The sequence below is a fragment of the Sus scrofa genome, chromosome 13, assembly GCF_054392235.1.
Source record: "Sus scrofa isolate SSC_HxYL_T2T_F1_AM1 chromosome 13, Sscrofa_HxYL_maternal_Yorkshire_Landrace_v2.0, whole genome shotgun sequence".
Lineage (NCBI taxonomy): Eukaryota > Metazoa > Chordata > Mammalia > Artiodactyla > Suidae > Sus > Sus scrofa.
Genome location: NC_139395.1, coordinates 223,984,826 through 224,002,064, shown reverse-complemented (window position 1 = coordinate 224,002,064; position 17,239 = coordinate 223,984,826). Strand labels below are relative to the sequence as shown.

At 58.0% G+C, this 17,239-nt stretch overlaps 1 protein-coding gene across 28 annotated transcripts in view; it reads right to left on the bottom strand.

Annotated features, from left to right (window-relative positions):
- The window catches only part of PCNT (pericentrin), a 109,031-nt gene that overhangs the window by 69,689 nt on the left and 22,103 nt on the right, over window positions 1–17,239 (bottom strand). For all 28 annotated transcript variants that reach the window (XM_084992362.1, XM_084992375.1, XM_084992367.1 and 25 more), the window contains 6 exons: window positions 16,533–16,776; window positions 15,596–15,674; window positions 12,139–12,292; window positions 11,324–11,541; window positions 8,582–9,048; window positions 2,617–3,127 (listed from right to left, as the gene is read on the bottom strand). In XM_084992362.1, the coding sequence (XP_084848488.1) occupies window positions 2,617–3,127; window positions 8,582–9,048; window positions 11,324–11,541; window positions 12,139–12,292; window positions 15,596–15,674; window positions 16,533–16,776 (1,673 nt within the window). The remainder of the gene's footprint in view (window positions 1–2,616; window positions 3,128–8,581; window positions 9,049–11,323; window positions 11,542–12,138; window positions 12,293–15,595; window positions 15,675–16,532; window positions 16,777–17,239) is intronic.

The window sequence follows — 17,239 nt, the reverse complement described above, 5'->3', positions numbered from 1 at the left end:
AAGCACAGACGCCTGGGCGGTGCCGGGGACAGGAGGACAGGCGCCCATGCGCGTTGCTCCCCAGCCGGGCGCGGGGCCGGAGCCCGTGTGCCCACGGCAGGGCGACGGGACCCCCAGCCCCGGCCCCCGGACCGAGGGGCCGCCGTAGGGTCCGCCTCGCGATGCCCCTGGGGCCAGGCACCCAGAGGCCAGCGCCCCGGCTGCGAGCCTCTCACGAGGGCCGCGTGGACGGCAGAGGGGCAGCCAGGCCCGTGTCCGCCCTGCACCTGCCGTGAGGGCCCCGCAGGACTGGACTCGACAGGCAGAGGGACGCCGAGGACACCGAGGACACACAGGACACTGAGGAGACACTGGGGGGACGATGGGGACTCTGAGGGAACACTGAGGGAGCTCCGTGCTCTGTAACAAAAGCCGAGTGGCAGGCGAGGACGCCGTGAAGACAAGATGCTCTGTCGGCGTCATCAGTGACAGCGCGAGTCTGGACCCCGCCGGGAGTTGGCGGGGGCTTCTTGGAACCACCTGAGCCCCGTCCTCTCACCTCTGCCCACGCGGGAAACCCGCTCAGAGCAACCCGGGTCCAAGGAGCAGAGCAGAGGAAACTGCCGACGCCCCGTCATTCCAGCAGGACGGAGGCACACGGCTTGTCTACACCTCCTTTTACCGCCGTCGGCTCCTCCACTTCTTCCGGGACCCTCCATGTGAAGAAACAGTTTAGGCACTAACTTCAGGAGGTCCCTGGTGGCTCAAGGATCTGGCATTGTCACTGCTGTGGCTCTGGTTATTACAGCTCTGGCGCAGCTTTCATCCCTGTTCTAGGAACTTCTCTACACCACGGTGGTGGCCAAAAAAATGAAAATAAAAAATTTAAAAAGTACTGGAGCTCCCGTTGTAGCTCAGTGGTAACAAACCCGACTAGGAACCATGAGGATGCAGGTTCAATCCCTGACCTCATTCAGTGGGTTAAGGATCCAGCGATGTTCAGAGCGGCTGCAGGCAGGGTGTCTGAGAAATGGGGGAGGCAGCAGGCGTCAGCACCATGAAAACAAGAAAGACAGGACGTGGGAGCCAGGGCACTGGGTGGAGCCTGCGGAGGGCTGTGCCCCCTCTGCTGGACCACGGGCCTTGGCGCAGCCCGGTCCTGCAGCGCCTGCCGCTGCATCTTGGCCACGTGCACGTCCAAGCTCCTGCAGAGCTGCTTGGTGCTGCTGCTCCAAGGCAGGACCTCCGCCCGCGCCCTGCTCTCCTCCAGCGAGTGTCTCCACCCCTGCAGGGCTGCGGCCGGCCCCTCCTGCCCAGAGCTCGTGCGCAGGGCACTGCACACACAAGCCTCCACCCCGCCACCTACCCACGCCTCCCGCCTGCACGGTGACAAACACTCCACAGCCTCCCATCAGTGGATTCACACTCATAAATTCGGCCGTGGTGTAAACCAGAGTTTCCACATGTAGAAGATACATGCCTCTCTCCCTTGACAGCTTCCAGAACTTCACTTTCCTTAAACCACACAAACCAAGAACTGAGTTTAACTCCACTAGAGGCTGGGAATGAGCCCCCTTCTCCAGGGCGTCCGTCTGCGTCGGAGGAAAGTGAAGACGACAACCGGGGCTCACACAGCCCTGCCAGCCGGGCGCCTCCCACGGCATCAGACAGCCCTGCAAGTTCCCGCGGCTCGATGTGCTCCCGGGGAGGAGCCCGCGAAGGGACAGCCCAGCACCTGCCTGGGACCCCCTTCGCAAGGACGGGCCAGAGGTTCAGGATCCCACAGGGAACGTGCTCTGCCCCCCAGAATTCCCTCAAGATCTCACCCTCGGAGCACGGGGAGCAGACAGAGCTGAAGCAGAGCACGGAGCCAACACACCTGTCAGGGCAGGCACCTGGCCCTTCCGCCCTTAGACAAGCAGGCGCACGACACGCTAACTTCCAGAGCGGACTCCCAGGAGCACAGGACCAAGCCCTCCCAGGAACAGCTCATCACCCGCGTCCCAGGAGCAAAGGACCGCCTCGAGCTGTGCCCCCGCGAGCCTGGTACTTTCTCCTTGGGAGCCAGAGCATCTGCTTCTTCAATATGGGACCAAGTGGGAGGGGTCAGAACAGCGGTTCTGAATCGTATCGCAGCGGCCGCTCATCCCTGAGCACTCAGCATGCACGCCCGGCCCGGCCCAGGGCCCAGGGCCGCCCATCCCACACCAACTTCCCGCTATGGGACGAAGCTCTGGCCAAACAGACGTGTCCTGTTCACAACACACAGGCACCATGCGCCTGCAGGTGAGGAGAGGCGGGCACCAGCCAGGGCCATGGGGCCTTCTCCAGAAACTCCCTTTCATACTAACATGAGCACACCTGCCAGGGGACGAGGGAAGAAAGGGGAGACGGAGAAAGGGTGGGGGGAGCACGGCAAGCCCCTGCCAGCTCACGGGGGAGGTGACCGCGTGCACAGGCCGCGTTTCCCAGGACCGAGAGCCAAAGCCTCGGAACAAACCACCCGTAGGCTCCCTGTGGTTCACGCACCTCCCCAGGAAACCCGGGGCTCCCGCGGGTGGGAGAGTGTGAGACACGCGCGGACGTGCAGCTGACGCCTGCGGGGACAGGGGACCCCAGGCCAGGGAAGCACCTCACCTGGCAAGCCCCAGGCAGCTCGGGACCGTCCCCTGCGCACGGAGGCTCTTCATCCCGCTCCAGCTTCAGCTTCTTGAATACTCGAGTCAGGACCTCGCGGGGAGACGCGTCCTCCCGCAGCTGCTCCTCCAGCTCCGCACGCAGAAGCTGCAGGGCCCGCCTGTGCCTGCCCTGCAAGGCCTGCACCTCAGACAGGTGACGGGCCGCCAGAGAGTCCAGGTGAGACGCGTGGCTGGTCTCCAGAGCACCAACGGCAGCCGCGTGCTCCGCCTGCAGCTCAGCCGCCCGGGCCTCGGAGAGAGCCCACTGCTCGCGCTCGAGGGACGCCTTCAGCTCCTGCATCTGGGCCTGGTGCCTGGCCTCCAGCTCCGCCGTCACGGACAGGACCTGCTGCTGGTGCTGCTCCTGTAGCAGCTGGAGCTGGCGGGCCTGCGTCTCCTGGGCCTCCCGCAGGACGGCATCTTGCTCGGCAGCCAATCTCGCTGTGACTGCTCGGCATTCTCCTAAAAGCCTGAGATGACAAGCCACGTGAGCAGAGGGCAGCTCCCACTGACACTTCCCACAGAGACTCCGCTTCCACTGGGGACGGAGCCAGCCTTCGGGATCTGACCGTGGACCCCACCCCGTGCTGCAAAGGGTCTGGGCCCTGCGGCCAGCAGTGAGCAGCCAGCAGAGGGCCCCTGAAGCCAGGTGCTCAGAGCCCAGGCGTCCCTGTTACAGACTAAAGGGCAGGACTGAGGGTGAGAAATCACACGCACACGTCCAACAGATGCCACGGGACCTTAACGGGGTGGGGGCAGGGGCGGGGGCGCAGGCAGGAGCCCCCAGGCTACAAGGAGCCCTCGAGAGGCCTCAGAAGCTGCTTCGGGGAAAATCAGGGCTGCGATGCAGGGCTGCGGGCCTCGACGGCCGGCAAGAAGCAAGAGGACACCCCCTAAGTGAAGCATCAGAGCCCCAGCAGGCCAGAGTCTATGGGGCACCCATTACAGGGCAGCGCCACCATGGGCGTGTCCAGGTGAACGACGAGAGCTGGGACACCAAACGCCGTGAAAGCCTTCGTGCCCCTCAGCCAACATGGGAGGGCGCCAAGGCCTCCGCGTGGGCACATCGCGCCTGCATCCATCGGCACACAGGTGGGTCGGGAAGACCCCAGAGCAGAAGCTCGTGCACCTGCCTCAGAGGCCGGGGAACAGCTGACACAGGAGGTGGGACCAACAACCTCAGAATCACCAACACCCCGGTCTCTGCAGCCCAGGTCTGCAAAGGGGCTACAAACCCAAACCCCATCTACATCTACTTAAGACCTTAGAGTGTCATGTATAACAGCTTAGAACAAACCACCTTCGAATCTATGAGGCCTCATGGACATTACATTAAAAAAAAACCCAGAATGTACATTCTTTCAAGTGCGCATGGGACAGTCTCAAGGACTGACCACATACTGGGGCACGAAACTAACCTCAACAAATTTAAGAGTACAGAAATCATTTCAACTATCTTTTCTGACCATGAAACTAGAAATCAACCACAGGAAAGGAAATGAGAAAAAACTGACCACATGGAGACTAAATGATATGCTATTAAAAAATCAATGGGTCAACAAGGAAATTAAAAGGGAAATTAAAAAATACTTTGAGACGAATGATGAAGAAAACACAACCATTCAAAATCTATGGGAAGCCTCAAAGCAGTGCTCAGAGGGAAGTTCATAGCTATCCAGGCCTTCCTCAAAAAAAAACTCAAATCAACAACTTAACCTACCACCTAAAAGAATTAGAAAAAGAATTAACAAAACCTAAAGTCAGCAAAAGGAAGGAAATCATAAAGATCAGACTATCAATAAAATAGAAAAAAAATCAATAAAACCAAGAGCTGGTTTTTTTAATTTTTTTTTTTTGCATTTTCTTGGGCCGCTCCCGTGGCATATGGAGGTTCCCAGGCTAGGGGTCTAATGGGAGCTGTAGCCGCCGGCCTGCGCCACAGACACAGCAACGCGGGATCTGAGCCACGTCTGTGACCCACACCACAGCTCACGGCAACGCTGGATCGTTAACCCACTGAGCAAGGCCAGGGATCGAACCCGCAACCTCATGGTTCCTAGTCGGGTTCATTAACCACTGCGCCACGACAGGAACTCCTTGAGCTGGTTTTTTGAAAGGGTAAACACAATTGACAAAACTTCGGCCAGACTCACCAGGAAGCAGAGAGAAAACACTCAAAAGAAAAAAAAAAAACAGGAAATGAAAAAGAAGAAATCTCAACAGATACTGCAGAAATACAAAAAAACATAAGAAAATAAATACCATGAACAATTATATTCCCACAAATTTGACAACCTAGAAGAAATGGACAACTTTCTAGAGACATTACAGCCCGACAAAAGTACATCAAGGAGAAACAGATCAAATGAACAATCACTAAAAATGAAATTGAATATGTCATAAAAACACTCCCTACAAACGAAAGTCTAGGATCAGATGGCTTCACAGGTGAATTCTACCAAACATACAAAGAACTTACACCCATCCTTCTTAAAAGGCTGAAGAAGAAGGAACCCTCCCAAAGACATTCTATGAAGCCACCATCACCCTAATTCCAAAACCAAAGATGCTACCAAAAAAGGAAAATTATGGGCCAAAGTCTTTGATGAATACAGACACAAAAATTCTCAACAAAAATTTGGCCAACCAATTACAACAACATATAAAAAAGATTATACACCACGACCAAGTGGGATTCATCCCAAGTTCACAAGAATGGTTCGACATACACAAATCAATCAACATCCACCACATCAACACAAGAAAAGTCAAGAACCACGCGACCATCTCAGTCGATGTAGAAAAGGCGTTTGACAAACTCCAACATCCCTTCGTGATAAAAACTCTCACCACAGTGGGTCAGAGGGAACACCCCTTAACACAACCACAGCCATCTGTGGCAAACAGCTGATATACTACTCAACAGAGAAAGCTGAAAGCCCTCCCACTGAAATCCGGACGAGACAAGGATGCCACTCTCATCACTTGTATTCAACACAGTATCGGAAGGCCTCGCCACAGCTAACAGACAGACAAAGGAAATAAAAGGCATCCAAAATGGAAGAGAAGAGGGAAAATTGTCACTCTATGCAGATGACACGATACTATACATAGAAAACCCCAAGAACTCCACACAAAAACTATTCAAACTGATCAATGAACTCAGCAACGTAGCAGGACACAAGACTAACATTCAGAAATCAGTTGCATTTCTGTGTACTGACAATGAAATACTAGAAAAGGAATACAAAAATATAGTACCCTTTAAAATCACACCCCCCAAAAATAAATCCCTGGGAATAAACCTGACCAAGGAAGTGAAAGACTCATATGCTGGGAACTATAAAACCTTAATCAAGGAAATGAAAGAGGACCCGAAGAAATGGAAAGATAGTCCATGCTCCTGGGCTGGAAGAGTCAACATTGTAGAAATGGCCACACGACCCAAAGCCACTACAGAGTCAACGCCATCTCTGTCAAACGACCCATGGCATGTCTCACAGAACTAGAACAAACAATCCAAAAATTTACACGGAACCACAAAGACCCAGAAGTGCCGAAGCAATCCTGAGGAACAAAAACCAAGCAGGAGGCATCACTCTCCCAGACTTCAGGCAGTATTACAAAGCCACAGTCATCCAGACAGTGTGGGACTGGTGCCAACACTGACAGACAGACCAACGGAACAGAACAGAGAGCCCAGAAATAAACCCAAACACCTACGGTCAATTAATCTCCAACAAAGGAGGCAAGAGTATAAAATGGGAAAAAGACAGTCTCTTCAGCAAATGCTGCTGGAAAAACTGGACAGCTGCATGTAAATCCATGAAACTGGAGCAGACCTTCACGCCATGCACAACAATAAACTCAAAATGGCTTCAAGACAAGACAAGACACCATCAAACCCTGGAAGGGAACAGAGGCAAAGCACTCTCTGACATCAACCGTACAAAGGTCTTCTCAGGTCAGTCTCCCGAGGCAACAGAAAGAAAAACCAAAACAAACTGCTGGGACCTAATCAAACCGACAAGCTTTTGCACAGCAAAGGAAACCATAAAAAAATTTAAAGGAGACAACCTAAGGATTGGGAGAAAATAGTTTCAAACAATGAAACTGCCGAGGGCTTAATAACCAAATTATACAAACAACTCATACAACTCCGCAGCAAAAAAACAAACCACCCGGGAGTTCCCGTCGTGGCGCAGTGGTTAACGAATCCGACTAGGAACCATGAGATTGCGGGTTCGGTCCCTGCCCTTGCTCAGTGGGTTGACGATCCGGCGTTGCCGTGAGCTGTGGTGTAGGTTGCAGACGCGGCTCGGATCCCGCGTTGCTGTGGCTCTGGCGTAGGCTGGTGGCTACGGCTCCAATTCGACCCCTAGCCTGGGAACCTCCATATGCCGCGGGAGCGGCCCAAGAAATAGCAACAACAACAACAAAAGACAAAAGACCAAAAAAACAAACAAACAAACAAACAAACCACCCAACTGAAAAATGGGCAGAAGACCTGACCAGACATTTTCCAAAGAAGACATACAGACGGCCAGCCAGCACATGAAAAATGCTCCACCTCACTCCTTATTAGACAAACGCAAATCAAAACTACAGTGAGGGGCCACCTCAAACCGGTCAGAACGGCCATCACTAACAAGTCAGCAACTGGCAAATGCCGGGGAGGGTGTGCAGAAAAGGGAACCCCCTGCACTGGTGGTGGGCAACTAAATTGGTACCGCCACTAGGGAAAACACTGCGGAGGTTCTCAGAAACTAAACAAGGAACTGCCACATGAGCCAGCACGCCCACTCCTGGGCAAGATGCACCTGGACAGAGCTTTCCTTGAAAAAGACACACGCACCCGCATGTTCACTGCAGCTCTATTCACAACAGCCAAGACATGGAAACAGCCCAGTGTCCGTCAACAGATGAGTGGCTTCAGAAGACGTGGTGTATACACAACGGAATACGACTCGGCCACAAAGGGGAACAAAGTCGTGCCACTGGCAGCAACGTGGCTGGCACTAGAGACTCTCGTACTAAGTGAGGTCAGTCAGGAAGAGAAAGACAAATACCACACGGTATCACTGGTATCTGGAACCTAGCACACGGCACAGGTGACCCTTCCCGCAGAAAAGAAAGCAAGCCACGGACGCGGATGGAGAAGAGACTTGCGGCTGCCGAGGGGGAGGGAGGGTGGCCTGGGCGCTTGGGGCGGCAGATGCAAACCAGTGCGTTCGGAGTGGATGAGGTCCTGCTGCACCTGCACCGCACAGGGAACTAAACCCAATCACTTACGATGCGACGTGATGCGGGGAACGCGAGAAAAAAACGTACGTGTGTGTATAACTGGGTCACTTGGCTGCACAGCAGACACTGACAGAACATGGTAAATCAACTACAATTGTAAAAAGTTTTTAAAAACCTCAGAGAATTATGTATATAGTTTAGAAAAAATGTTTGTTTAAAAAAAAAAACACCTGTTAGACGGAGTTCCCATTGTGGCAGAAACGAATCCAACTAGCATCCATGAGGACACGGGTTCGATCCCTGGCCTCCCTTGGTGGGTTATGGATCCGGCGTTGCCGTGAGCTGTGGTGTAGGTTGCAGACGCGGCTTGGATCTGGTGTTGCTGTGGCTCTGGTGCAGGCCGGCAGCTGCAGCTCCAATTCAACCTCTAGCCTGGGAACTTCCACATGCTGCCAAGTGCAGCCCTAAAAATCAAAAACAAAACAAAACAAAACCTGTCTGGATTTAAAATACACGAGAGAGTTAATGAATGAACTCCATTTCCCCAAGAGAAACAAAGCTAAGTTCTGCTACTGAAAGTGGAAACCGTGCAAAGAACACAAACGACGTGAGCACAGGAAGGACAAGGACGCCCCCCCCCGGGACTCTGTACCCAACCCGGGCACAAGGATGTCACCCACCTGCTCTGGGCTGGCTTCGGCTGGAGGGCACTGGGCTCCTGCAGGTGGAGCGTGGCGAGCTCCCGGTCCTGGTCTGCGGGGCCCGGGCTGCCCAGCTCCCGGCCGCACTGGCTGCACCGCAGAGACTCGTCCCCCGCGAGCCCGAGCTCCAACTGCCGCAGGCGGCCCTGCTGCTCCACCAGCGAGCCCTCCAGGTCCAGGATCTGGGCCGCCTGCCGGTCCTGGAGTTGCCTCATTTCGGCTTCTCGAAGCTCAAACCTGTTGGTCAAGGACCGCTTCTCGGACTCAGCCTGTTCCCGCAGCTCAAGGAGCCTCCGAGACAACCGCTCCTCCGCCGCTCTCCCCAGCTCCTCGCAGGTCACCTGCCACGCGGCCTCTCTGTCCCCGAGGTCTCGTTTCAGGAGCTCGATCTTTTGCTCGGTGTGCCTCAGCTCCTCCTGGTGACCTTCGAGCAAGTCCCGCTTCACCTGCAGACAGCACGACCTCTCAAAGAGGGAAGCCGGTCCCGCGGAGGCTCCCGGCATCGAGGACCCAGGCCCGCTCGGAGGACAGAGCAGTTCCACGACTGGCGCTGTGCCCAACGGAGCAACGGGCCTGCGGCTCACGCCCCCGGAATAAAGGGGCAGAAATGAACGACCCCAAGACCGTCTGCCTGGCGGAACAGCCCCGCATCCCGGCTCCTAGAGCCGACGGTATCCCTGGGGCTGCGGCCGCCAAGAGCACAGACAGTCACATGCCGGGGCTCCCGCCACAGGGAAGGAGACAGCAGAGCCACCACCAGCCAGGGGACAGGGCGCCACAGGACAGCCAAACAGCATGGCGAGGCCAGGCCTCTGCACGTACACCGTGCACGTGTCCGATGCTTCCAGGGACCCGAGCAAGAGGCTGACCCGCTGAAACCACGCGCCCGAAGGTCCTGTGAGAAGGGAGACGGGCTGGAGAGCCGAACTTGGGCGGACGCCCTAGTTTCCAAACAGGGAAGAAGGCGAGTCAAGAGCCTCCTGGTTCTCGTCAAAAGAAGCAAAACAGGAACCCGCTGTTGTGGCTCCGCGGGATAAGAACACAACATGGTGTCTATGAGGAGGTGGGTTCAATCCCCGGCCTCGCTCAGCGGGTTAAGGATCCGGCGTTGCCATGAGCTGTGGTGCAGGCCGCACACGTGGCTCGGATCCTGCGTTGCTGTGCCTGTGGTGTAGGCCGGCGGCTACAGCTCCAATTGGACCCCTAGCCTGGGACCCTCCACACACTGCAGGTATGGCCCTAAAAGACCAAAAAGAAGAAAAGACACCAGACAAAACCAAAACAGGCTGTGAGTTTGACCTCAGGTCCTCAATCACGCCATGAGCACTCAGGGCGGATCCTTGGTGACGGCAAAGCCTCACTCTCCTCAAACAGCGCTCCAGGGGACCAGACGGCAGGCTGGGGGCAGGACCAGGAGCAAAGGGGCACGGACACCCAGGGACGGGCACGGCCTGGGTGACGGATCGTCAGTGCCGTGTACCGAGAAATCCCCCCAACTTGCTCGTGGGGTCCAGAGGAACTGCGAGCGGAGGGACGTGCGTTGGGGCCTCAGAGGAGGGGGCTGCGGGATCCCACCAGCCCAGCGCGCAGGCCGAGCTGACCCGACCCCGCAGGTGCGGGCAGACTCCAGATGCAGCCAGCCAGGCAGGGAGGCATCCTGCGCCGTGGCCCAGCATGGAGATGGCAGTGCCCAGCCTGGCACTAACGCCAGGTAGGTACAGCCGGCAGGTTAAAAGCAACACGGACAGAAAAGAGCACATCACCGCACAAAACACAAAAGAGCGCTGCAGGGCCCGCGTGAGCCCAAGAGGAGGTGGGTGTCAATACGAAGAGGCCTGAGAAAGAAAGGGGACGTCTCCTTAACAGCAAAGGGTGTGTTCCCCAGGCAGACAGAAGAACTCTACGTGTCCGCAGCCCAACCTCAGAAACTGGAGCAAAACCTGACAGAATTAAAGGGAGAGACGCGTCGCTCCACAGCCCTCCAGCGGCTCACAGAAACGGATAAAATGCTCCAGGAAAGGAACGCACAGACACGCGGGCATCTGGGGCCCTCACGGAAGGTCTGTCCTTCAGTGGCCAGTGCCTGAGGTCGGGTGCAGAAGGCCCCAGACGGCTGGCCGTGAGCTCCCCGCCCTCCGCAGGCCCTGCAGGCTCCCACACGCCTGCCCCGAGCTCGTCCCCCGTCGCACCAACGCCTTAGTTTAGGGACAGTGTGTGGCCGGCCCGGCAGGGGCGGGAGCAGCCGCCTGTGAGCCCACGGGCACAGAACGAAGCCCCAGGAAAGAGCAGCGCCACACGGGCGGGCACGGCGGCCACACAGGGGGCACACGGCCCCGCCAGACACGCGAGGAAGTCCCCTCAAGGCTGCCGCCCAGCAGCGCAATAAGCCCGCTAGCGACCCAGGGAGGTTCGCGTCTCAGGACCAGCCGGCGCACAGCCAGGGTCTCGGCACCGCGTGTGACCACGGCTGCACAACTGACGGTCAGTGAGAGGAGCCTGGGGCTCGGGACGCCGAGGCAGAGAAGCTGGACGAGGCCCGAAGGCGGCCGCGCCAACCACCCTGACACCTGCAGAGGTCGCCGCCAGCGCCCCGAGCCGGAGGCGGCTGGAAGGAGCAACGAGGCTCCACGCTCGGCCGCAGCTCAGGGGACAGCCCGGCCGGACCGGAGGACGGCCCCGCAGCGGCGCTCCGGGCCCCGCGGGCAAGGGGTTTCAACGTACCTTCTCCAAGTCCTCTCGCAGGCGGGTTTCGTGCTGCAGCTTCTCGCGTAAATTTCTATTCTCTGCTTTTAAGACGTCGATTTCTTCCTTGAACTCAGTCGAAACAAGCAGGGGTTGAGCCTTGCATTCAGTTTCCAGACCTGAGACGCCATCCGCCACCTCCGTCCCCACGTCCGAGGCCGCGCTCTGTGCGCACAGGAGGGTCGCCTGGGCGAGCTCTGCAGGGGCCAGCAAGCAGGACCGTCAGGCTGACCATCCAAAGCCTCAGACACCTACACGGAGAGCCTGAAACTCCCCGTGTGAGCTCCAGCCTGCGTCCCAGGTGACTTACTCGGGGGGCTATGGACGGCAGAGATTCTGGCCCCTCAGCTGCTCCAGCCAGGGCTCATCACCATCCATGCACAAGAAGGAACAAGTGTGGCTCAGGGCATGCCCATCGGTGCCCAGAGACTGGGTCATGCCAAGTGGCGGCCACAGGGCACCTCTCATGCAGGATGCCAAGCGGCATGCTTACAGGCCGGCCCAGCTCTGAGGAGCCTCCCTCACATGACCCTGACCCCTGGCCCTCGGGGTGGGACCCTCTGCTTCACTGCCTCGGCCCTAAGCTGGATGACGACAGCGCCCACCCTCGCCCGGACTCCACATCCACGGCTGGCCTCACACCTGCTCTCCTGCCCCCCGCCCCAGGATGACCTCAGCTTCCCGTCCCCGTGCCCCTGTGCTGCTGCCCCTCGGCCTCCAGGGAAGGTCCTCTAGCACAGGCAGGGGCGAGTCAAGGGTGGCCCAGGCACCAGACCTCCCCTGCAGGTGCGCACCTGAGCCGGGCTCTCCCGAGAGCCCCGCGTGCCGCTCCCCTTCCAACACCTGGGTCCCCACGAGGCCCGCCTCCAGCTGCACCTCCTGGGAGGACTGCCACACCGCAAGCTGGCACCGATGGTTTTCTTCTAAAGGGAGCGAGAGTCTCACATCCTGCCGGACAACAGACAAGTTCCAGACGAAGGAAACAAGTAAAACGCAGGGCGAGCCTGCTCTGCTCTGGGAACAGGGGTGGGAAGCCGCGGGCAAGGGGCTCCCGCCTCGGAGACGACGGCAGAAGCCGGGCAGCAATGACCGCGCAAGTGCAAAGATGCTCGTCCTCAGCGACCACCAGAGTCACAGCCCAGGAGACAACAGCCAGGAGTCAGGAGAGAAGCACGCGCTCTGGCAGGCACGTGTATGCCGGGCACACGCGCCAGACGCCATGCGCAGTCACACATCACGCGTGCACACCGAACTTTTGGTTAAACACACATAAACTCCACCCTTTTTTTCCTGTGGCACCACCCACGGCACGTGAAACGTCCTAGACCAGGGATCAGACTCACACCATGGCAGCGACCCGAGCTGCTGCAGTGACACCACCAGGTCCTTAACCTGCTGGGCCAACAGGGAACTCCTCCGTCATTTCTATATTCCCTCAAATGACAGGGAAATTATTTAACTTACAAACCCACAAGGAGGAGTTCCCATAGTGGCTCAGCAGGTTAAGAACCCAACTGGTGTCAATGAGGATGCAGGTTCGATCCCTGGCCTCATTCAGTGGGTTAAGGATCCGGGGTTGGCATGAGCTCTGGTGTAGGTTGAAGATGCAGCTTGGATCTGGTGTTGCTGTGGTTGTGGCGCAGGCCGGCGGCTACAGCTCCAATTAGACCCCTAGCCTGGGAACTTCCAAAGGCCGCGGGTGTTGCCCTAAAAAGAAAAGGAAAAAAACCTACAGGGAGAAGAAAAAAAAGAAGTAATCAGGAAGCCAGCAATCCCGGGATGCAGAAACGCCCGCTCGCAGAGGGTTGGGGAAGAGCCACGTGAGAGGTGCCCAGACCCCAGGAGGCCAGGAAGCGGGTGCAGAGCACACAGGTGACTGTGGGCCCCAGGGGCTGCAGACCAGGGAGGCCAGGTGTGGCCTGGCAGGGGTGTGGGGATCTGGTGACTGTAGTGCGGGGGGGGGAGCACAGCCCCCTGCGCCCTCTCCTCGGGGGCCCCAGCAGGGGCTGGATGAGACCGACGGCCCAAGGAGCGAGGCTGCACCCCCACGCACTGGTGGAGCCCCAGCTGGTCAGACAGCCTCACAGACAGCACGGCCTTGGGTCACCAGCCCATGCACGTACCATGTGCATCCCACACAACACACAGACGGACGGACAGACGGACGGACGGAGACAGAGCAGGGACGAGGTGGGAGCACAAGAAACCTCTTGGCACTAACAGTTGTCTTCAGAGGTGACCGAAAACATGCCATCTCTGACACCGAGCAGGAGGTCGTGGAAAAGAACCCAGGACTAGCAGGCAAGGCCCTCAGATGCTCAACATGAAAACGCAAAGAGGAAACCCCACTGCAGGAGCTCGCTCGTGGTGCAGTGGGTTAAGGATTCACCACTGTCACTGCAGTGGCTCGGGTCGCTGCTGTGGTGTGGGTTTGATCCCCGGCCCAGGAACTGCCACACACCATGGGCAACCCCCCCCCCAAAAAAAGAAAAACCCCAAAAGCAACATAAGAGAAAGAAGGACCACAGGAAACCTGTGGCTTCCCCTCGCGGTCTGGCGTGAAGCCCACAGGGACCTCAGAGGGAGAACGAAGCACACGGAGGAAGAGCTGCCGGGCCAAGCTGAGCAGCAGCATGAGACGCCCGGGGTGGGGACAGAGGCGGCCCGCCCAGGCCCTCCCTCGCTCCGGGCTTGGAAAGTGGACACAAACAACCACTCAGGACCCTGAAGAGCACGGAGGGCCCGGGCTGCATGGTCCGCAGAGCCTCCTCTGCGCTGGGAGCAGGTGCACAGGCTTCCACAGTCACGGCCGCGCGGAGAGCAAGGCCGGGCCAGGAAGGAGAGCGCAAAGGCCCGGGAGAAGCTGCCCAGCACGCGTCCCAGCAGCACGTGCCCGCTCCCCCTCGGCGAGCCTGTGTGACGCGGGGGCTGGGGGCCCGTGGAGGGCGGCACGGTGACGGCCGCCCATGGGGGAGCCAGGCAGGATGCAGCCTCCAGGTCATGCCTTGAGCCAATCGTGCTCTGTGCAGGCAGACCACAGTGAGACTTCATCCACAAAACACAAAACACCCGTTCCTCTACTCGAGGGGTGCCCCAGAAACAAGCTTTGTGCAAAGGCTGGAAGTTCAGATTTGGAAACATAAAACTGCCCACTTCCCAGCGAAAGGTGAATGGAACACCGCCATTCCAACGTATCACTGAGATGCTCATGCACCTCAGAGCACAAGCGAAAAACAAAGTCTGATCAAAAAACGGGCAGTGGACCAGAACAAACAGCGCACGAAGACGCAGACGGCCAAGAGGCCGACAGGAGAAGGCGGGGCTCAGAGAGATGCACGTCAAAGCCGCAAGGACAGAGCCCTCGTGCCTGCCAGAAAAGCCACTGCTGCAAAGACAGCGGGGAACAATGGTTGCGGCGAAGGCGTGGGGGCGGAAAAGCACCGCTCGGGCGCGGTCGGTGGGCACACGACTCGGCGCAGCCGGGTAGAGAACGGCGTGGAGGGTCCTCCCACGCAAGACATGGAGCCGCCGTGTGAGCCGGCCTCCGCCTCCAGGTGACCCCCAAGGAAAACAAAGCTCGGATTCAAAAAGACACACGCGCCCCCATGTTCACGGCTGCGTCATTTACAACAGTCAAGACGTGGGAGCAGCCCAAGTGCCCACAGCAGAGAGCTGGGTAAAGAAGATGTGGCATAAATAAATGTACATGAATACACAAACACAAGCACACACACACACACACAACGGAAACACGACTGAGCCAGGAAAAAGGACAAAGTCTTGCTGTTCGCAACAGCACAGAGGAGCCTGTGGGAGACCCCGGAAGCACCACGAGTGCGACCGAGAAAGACGAACACTGTACAATCCCACTTTCATGTGGAATCTGAAAAACCGACCTTGTCGAGAACAGATGGAGCCGCGGGTGAAACTGCAAAGGGACCAAAAGATGCACATTTCTGGAGTTCCCGCTGTGGCTCGGTGGGTGAGGGATCTGGCGTTGCCACAGCTGCAGCTCGGTCTCCACCCTGGCCCGACTCCACATGCCAGAGGGGCACGAGCACTGCGTTTCATTAACCGCGTTGTGCCGCTCCAGGGGGTGAGAACAGGGCTCGGGAACGTTCTCACCACAAGAAAAAGGAACTGCGGTGACGACAGGACTCCTGGTGCCGACCCCCCCCGCCCCCGAGACCTGCAGGCACATCTGCTGCCACCAGACGCAGTTACCCGACAGTAAGAACAAAGACGCCGCACCTCCTGCTGCTCCAGGCCAGGGCGCGATCCGTCGGGACGGTCTCCTCGCTCTGGCTCAGGCGTCCCGTCTAAAGAGGCGCTGGATGGATCAGAGAGAAATGAGTCTCAAGAACGTCCCACGTGGCAGCTTTCCACTCAGCTCCTATCCGTCCCTGCGACCCCACGTCTGCGAGGACAGGACGACCGACGGGAGTGTGATGGGAGTGTTGCGGCAGCGGGGGCAGCGGGAGATGCGGTCCCAAAAGACGCGCCTGCCCGCCTGGGGCCCTTGGGCATCCACCGCCAGGCGCGCAGGGCAGACCAGCTCCCAGCTTTTCCTTTTTTTTTTTTAACGGCCGCATGTGCGGCAGACGCAAGTTTCAGGCTAGGGGTCGAGTCAGAGCTGCAGCTCCCAGCCTACAGCACAGCCACAGCCTCGGCAGCCTCACTGAATGAGGCCAGCGATCAAATCTGCATCCTCACGGACACTAGTCGGATTCGTCTCCACTCAGCCACAGCAGGAACTCCTCCCAGCGTTGGCATCATCTTGCTTTGAGACCCAAGCATAGAGTGTGTTTCTAAAACAAAAGGCGATTTGGCATGAAGTTCCAAACAAACCTAGACGTCAACTCAGCTTAAGGTCCCTGTATTTCAAAAACGAACTTACGGGAGTTCCTCTCAAGGCTCAGTGGTTAACGAACCCGACTAGGAACCATGAGGTTTCGGGTTCAATCCCTGGCCTCACTCAGTGGGTCAAGGATCCCGCGTTACCGTGAGCTGTGGTGTAGGTCGCAGACACGGCTCGGATCTGGAATTGCTGTGGCTGTGGTGTAGGCCAGCAGCTGTAGCTCCAGTTCCACCCCCAGCCTGGGAACTTCCATATGCCGCGGGTGCAGCCCTTAAAAAAGAAAAAAAAAAAAAAAAAAAAGACACGACTTAGGACGGCCACTGCTGTCACCTGGTTTCCACAGGCTGCAGCCGAAAGCCCTCCTTCCCCTCCTGCAGCCGCTGCTCTAAGAGGGCCAGGTCTTCCTGGTGGCCTCTCTCAGCTTCCCTCAGCTTCTCCTCAAAGTAGACTCTCAATTCTTCCAGCTCCGACTCGTGCTTGGTTCTCTCCTGCTGCTGCTGCAGCTCGAAGTCCCGCTTGAGGTGTTCCAGCTCCTCCAGGTGAGACGCCCGAGCCAGGAGCTGCTCGTGTAGCTCTACGGGGGAGAGGAAGCGGCGTCTCGCACTGAACCGCCTGGGGAATCAGGAGCTGTCTAAGGCACACGGGGTGGCGCTGGGGGCAATCCCAGAGTCTACGACGTGACATGGGACCCTCTGTGTCTCATGCCACACGGCACCGGGGGCCACAGAGGGAGCGGAAGCGTGAGGAGCACTCCACGTGCTGCTGGGGGCTCTGAAGACAGAGGGGCCGCCTGGGGAGGAACATGGGCGGCCCCAGGCCAACGGGCAGCAAGGAGACGCGACCTCGGTCCCACAAGCACAGGGACTGGACTCCGCCTCGACCTGAGGGGCCGAGTCAAGGCCCAGCCGCACGCGTTGACCACAGCTGTGGGTGACCCTGGGCAGAGACGGCCGGGCCAGCTCAGACTTCCAAGCTGATAAGTGTGGGTGGTTTTAGCCGCCGAGTTGGTGGGACTGTGTGAACAGCAGCAGAGCAGC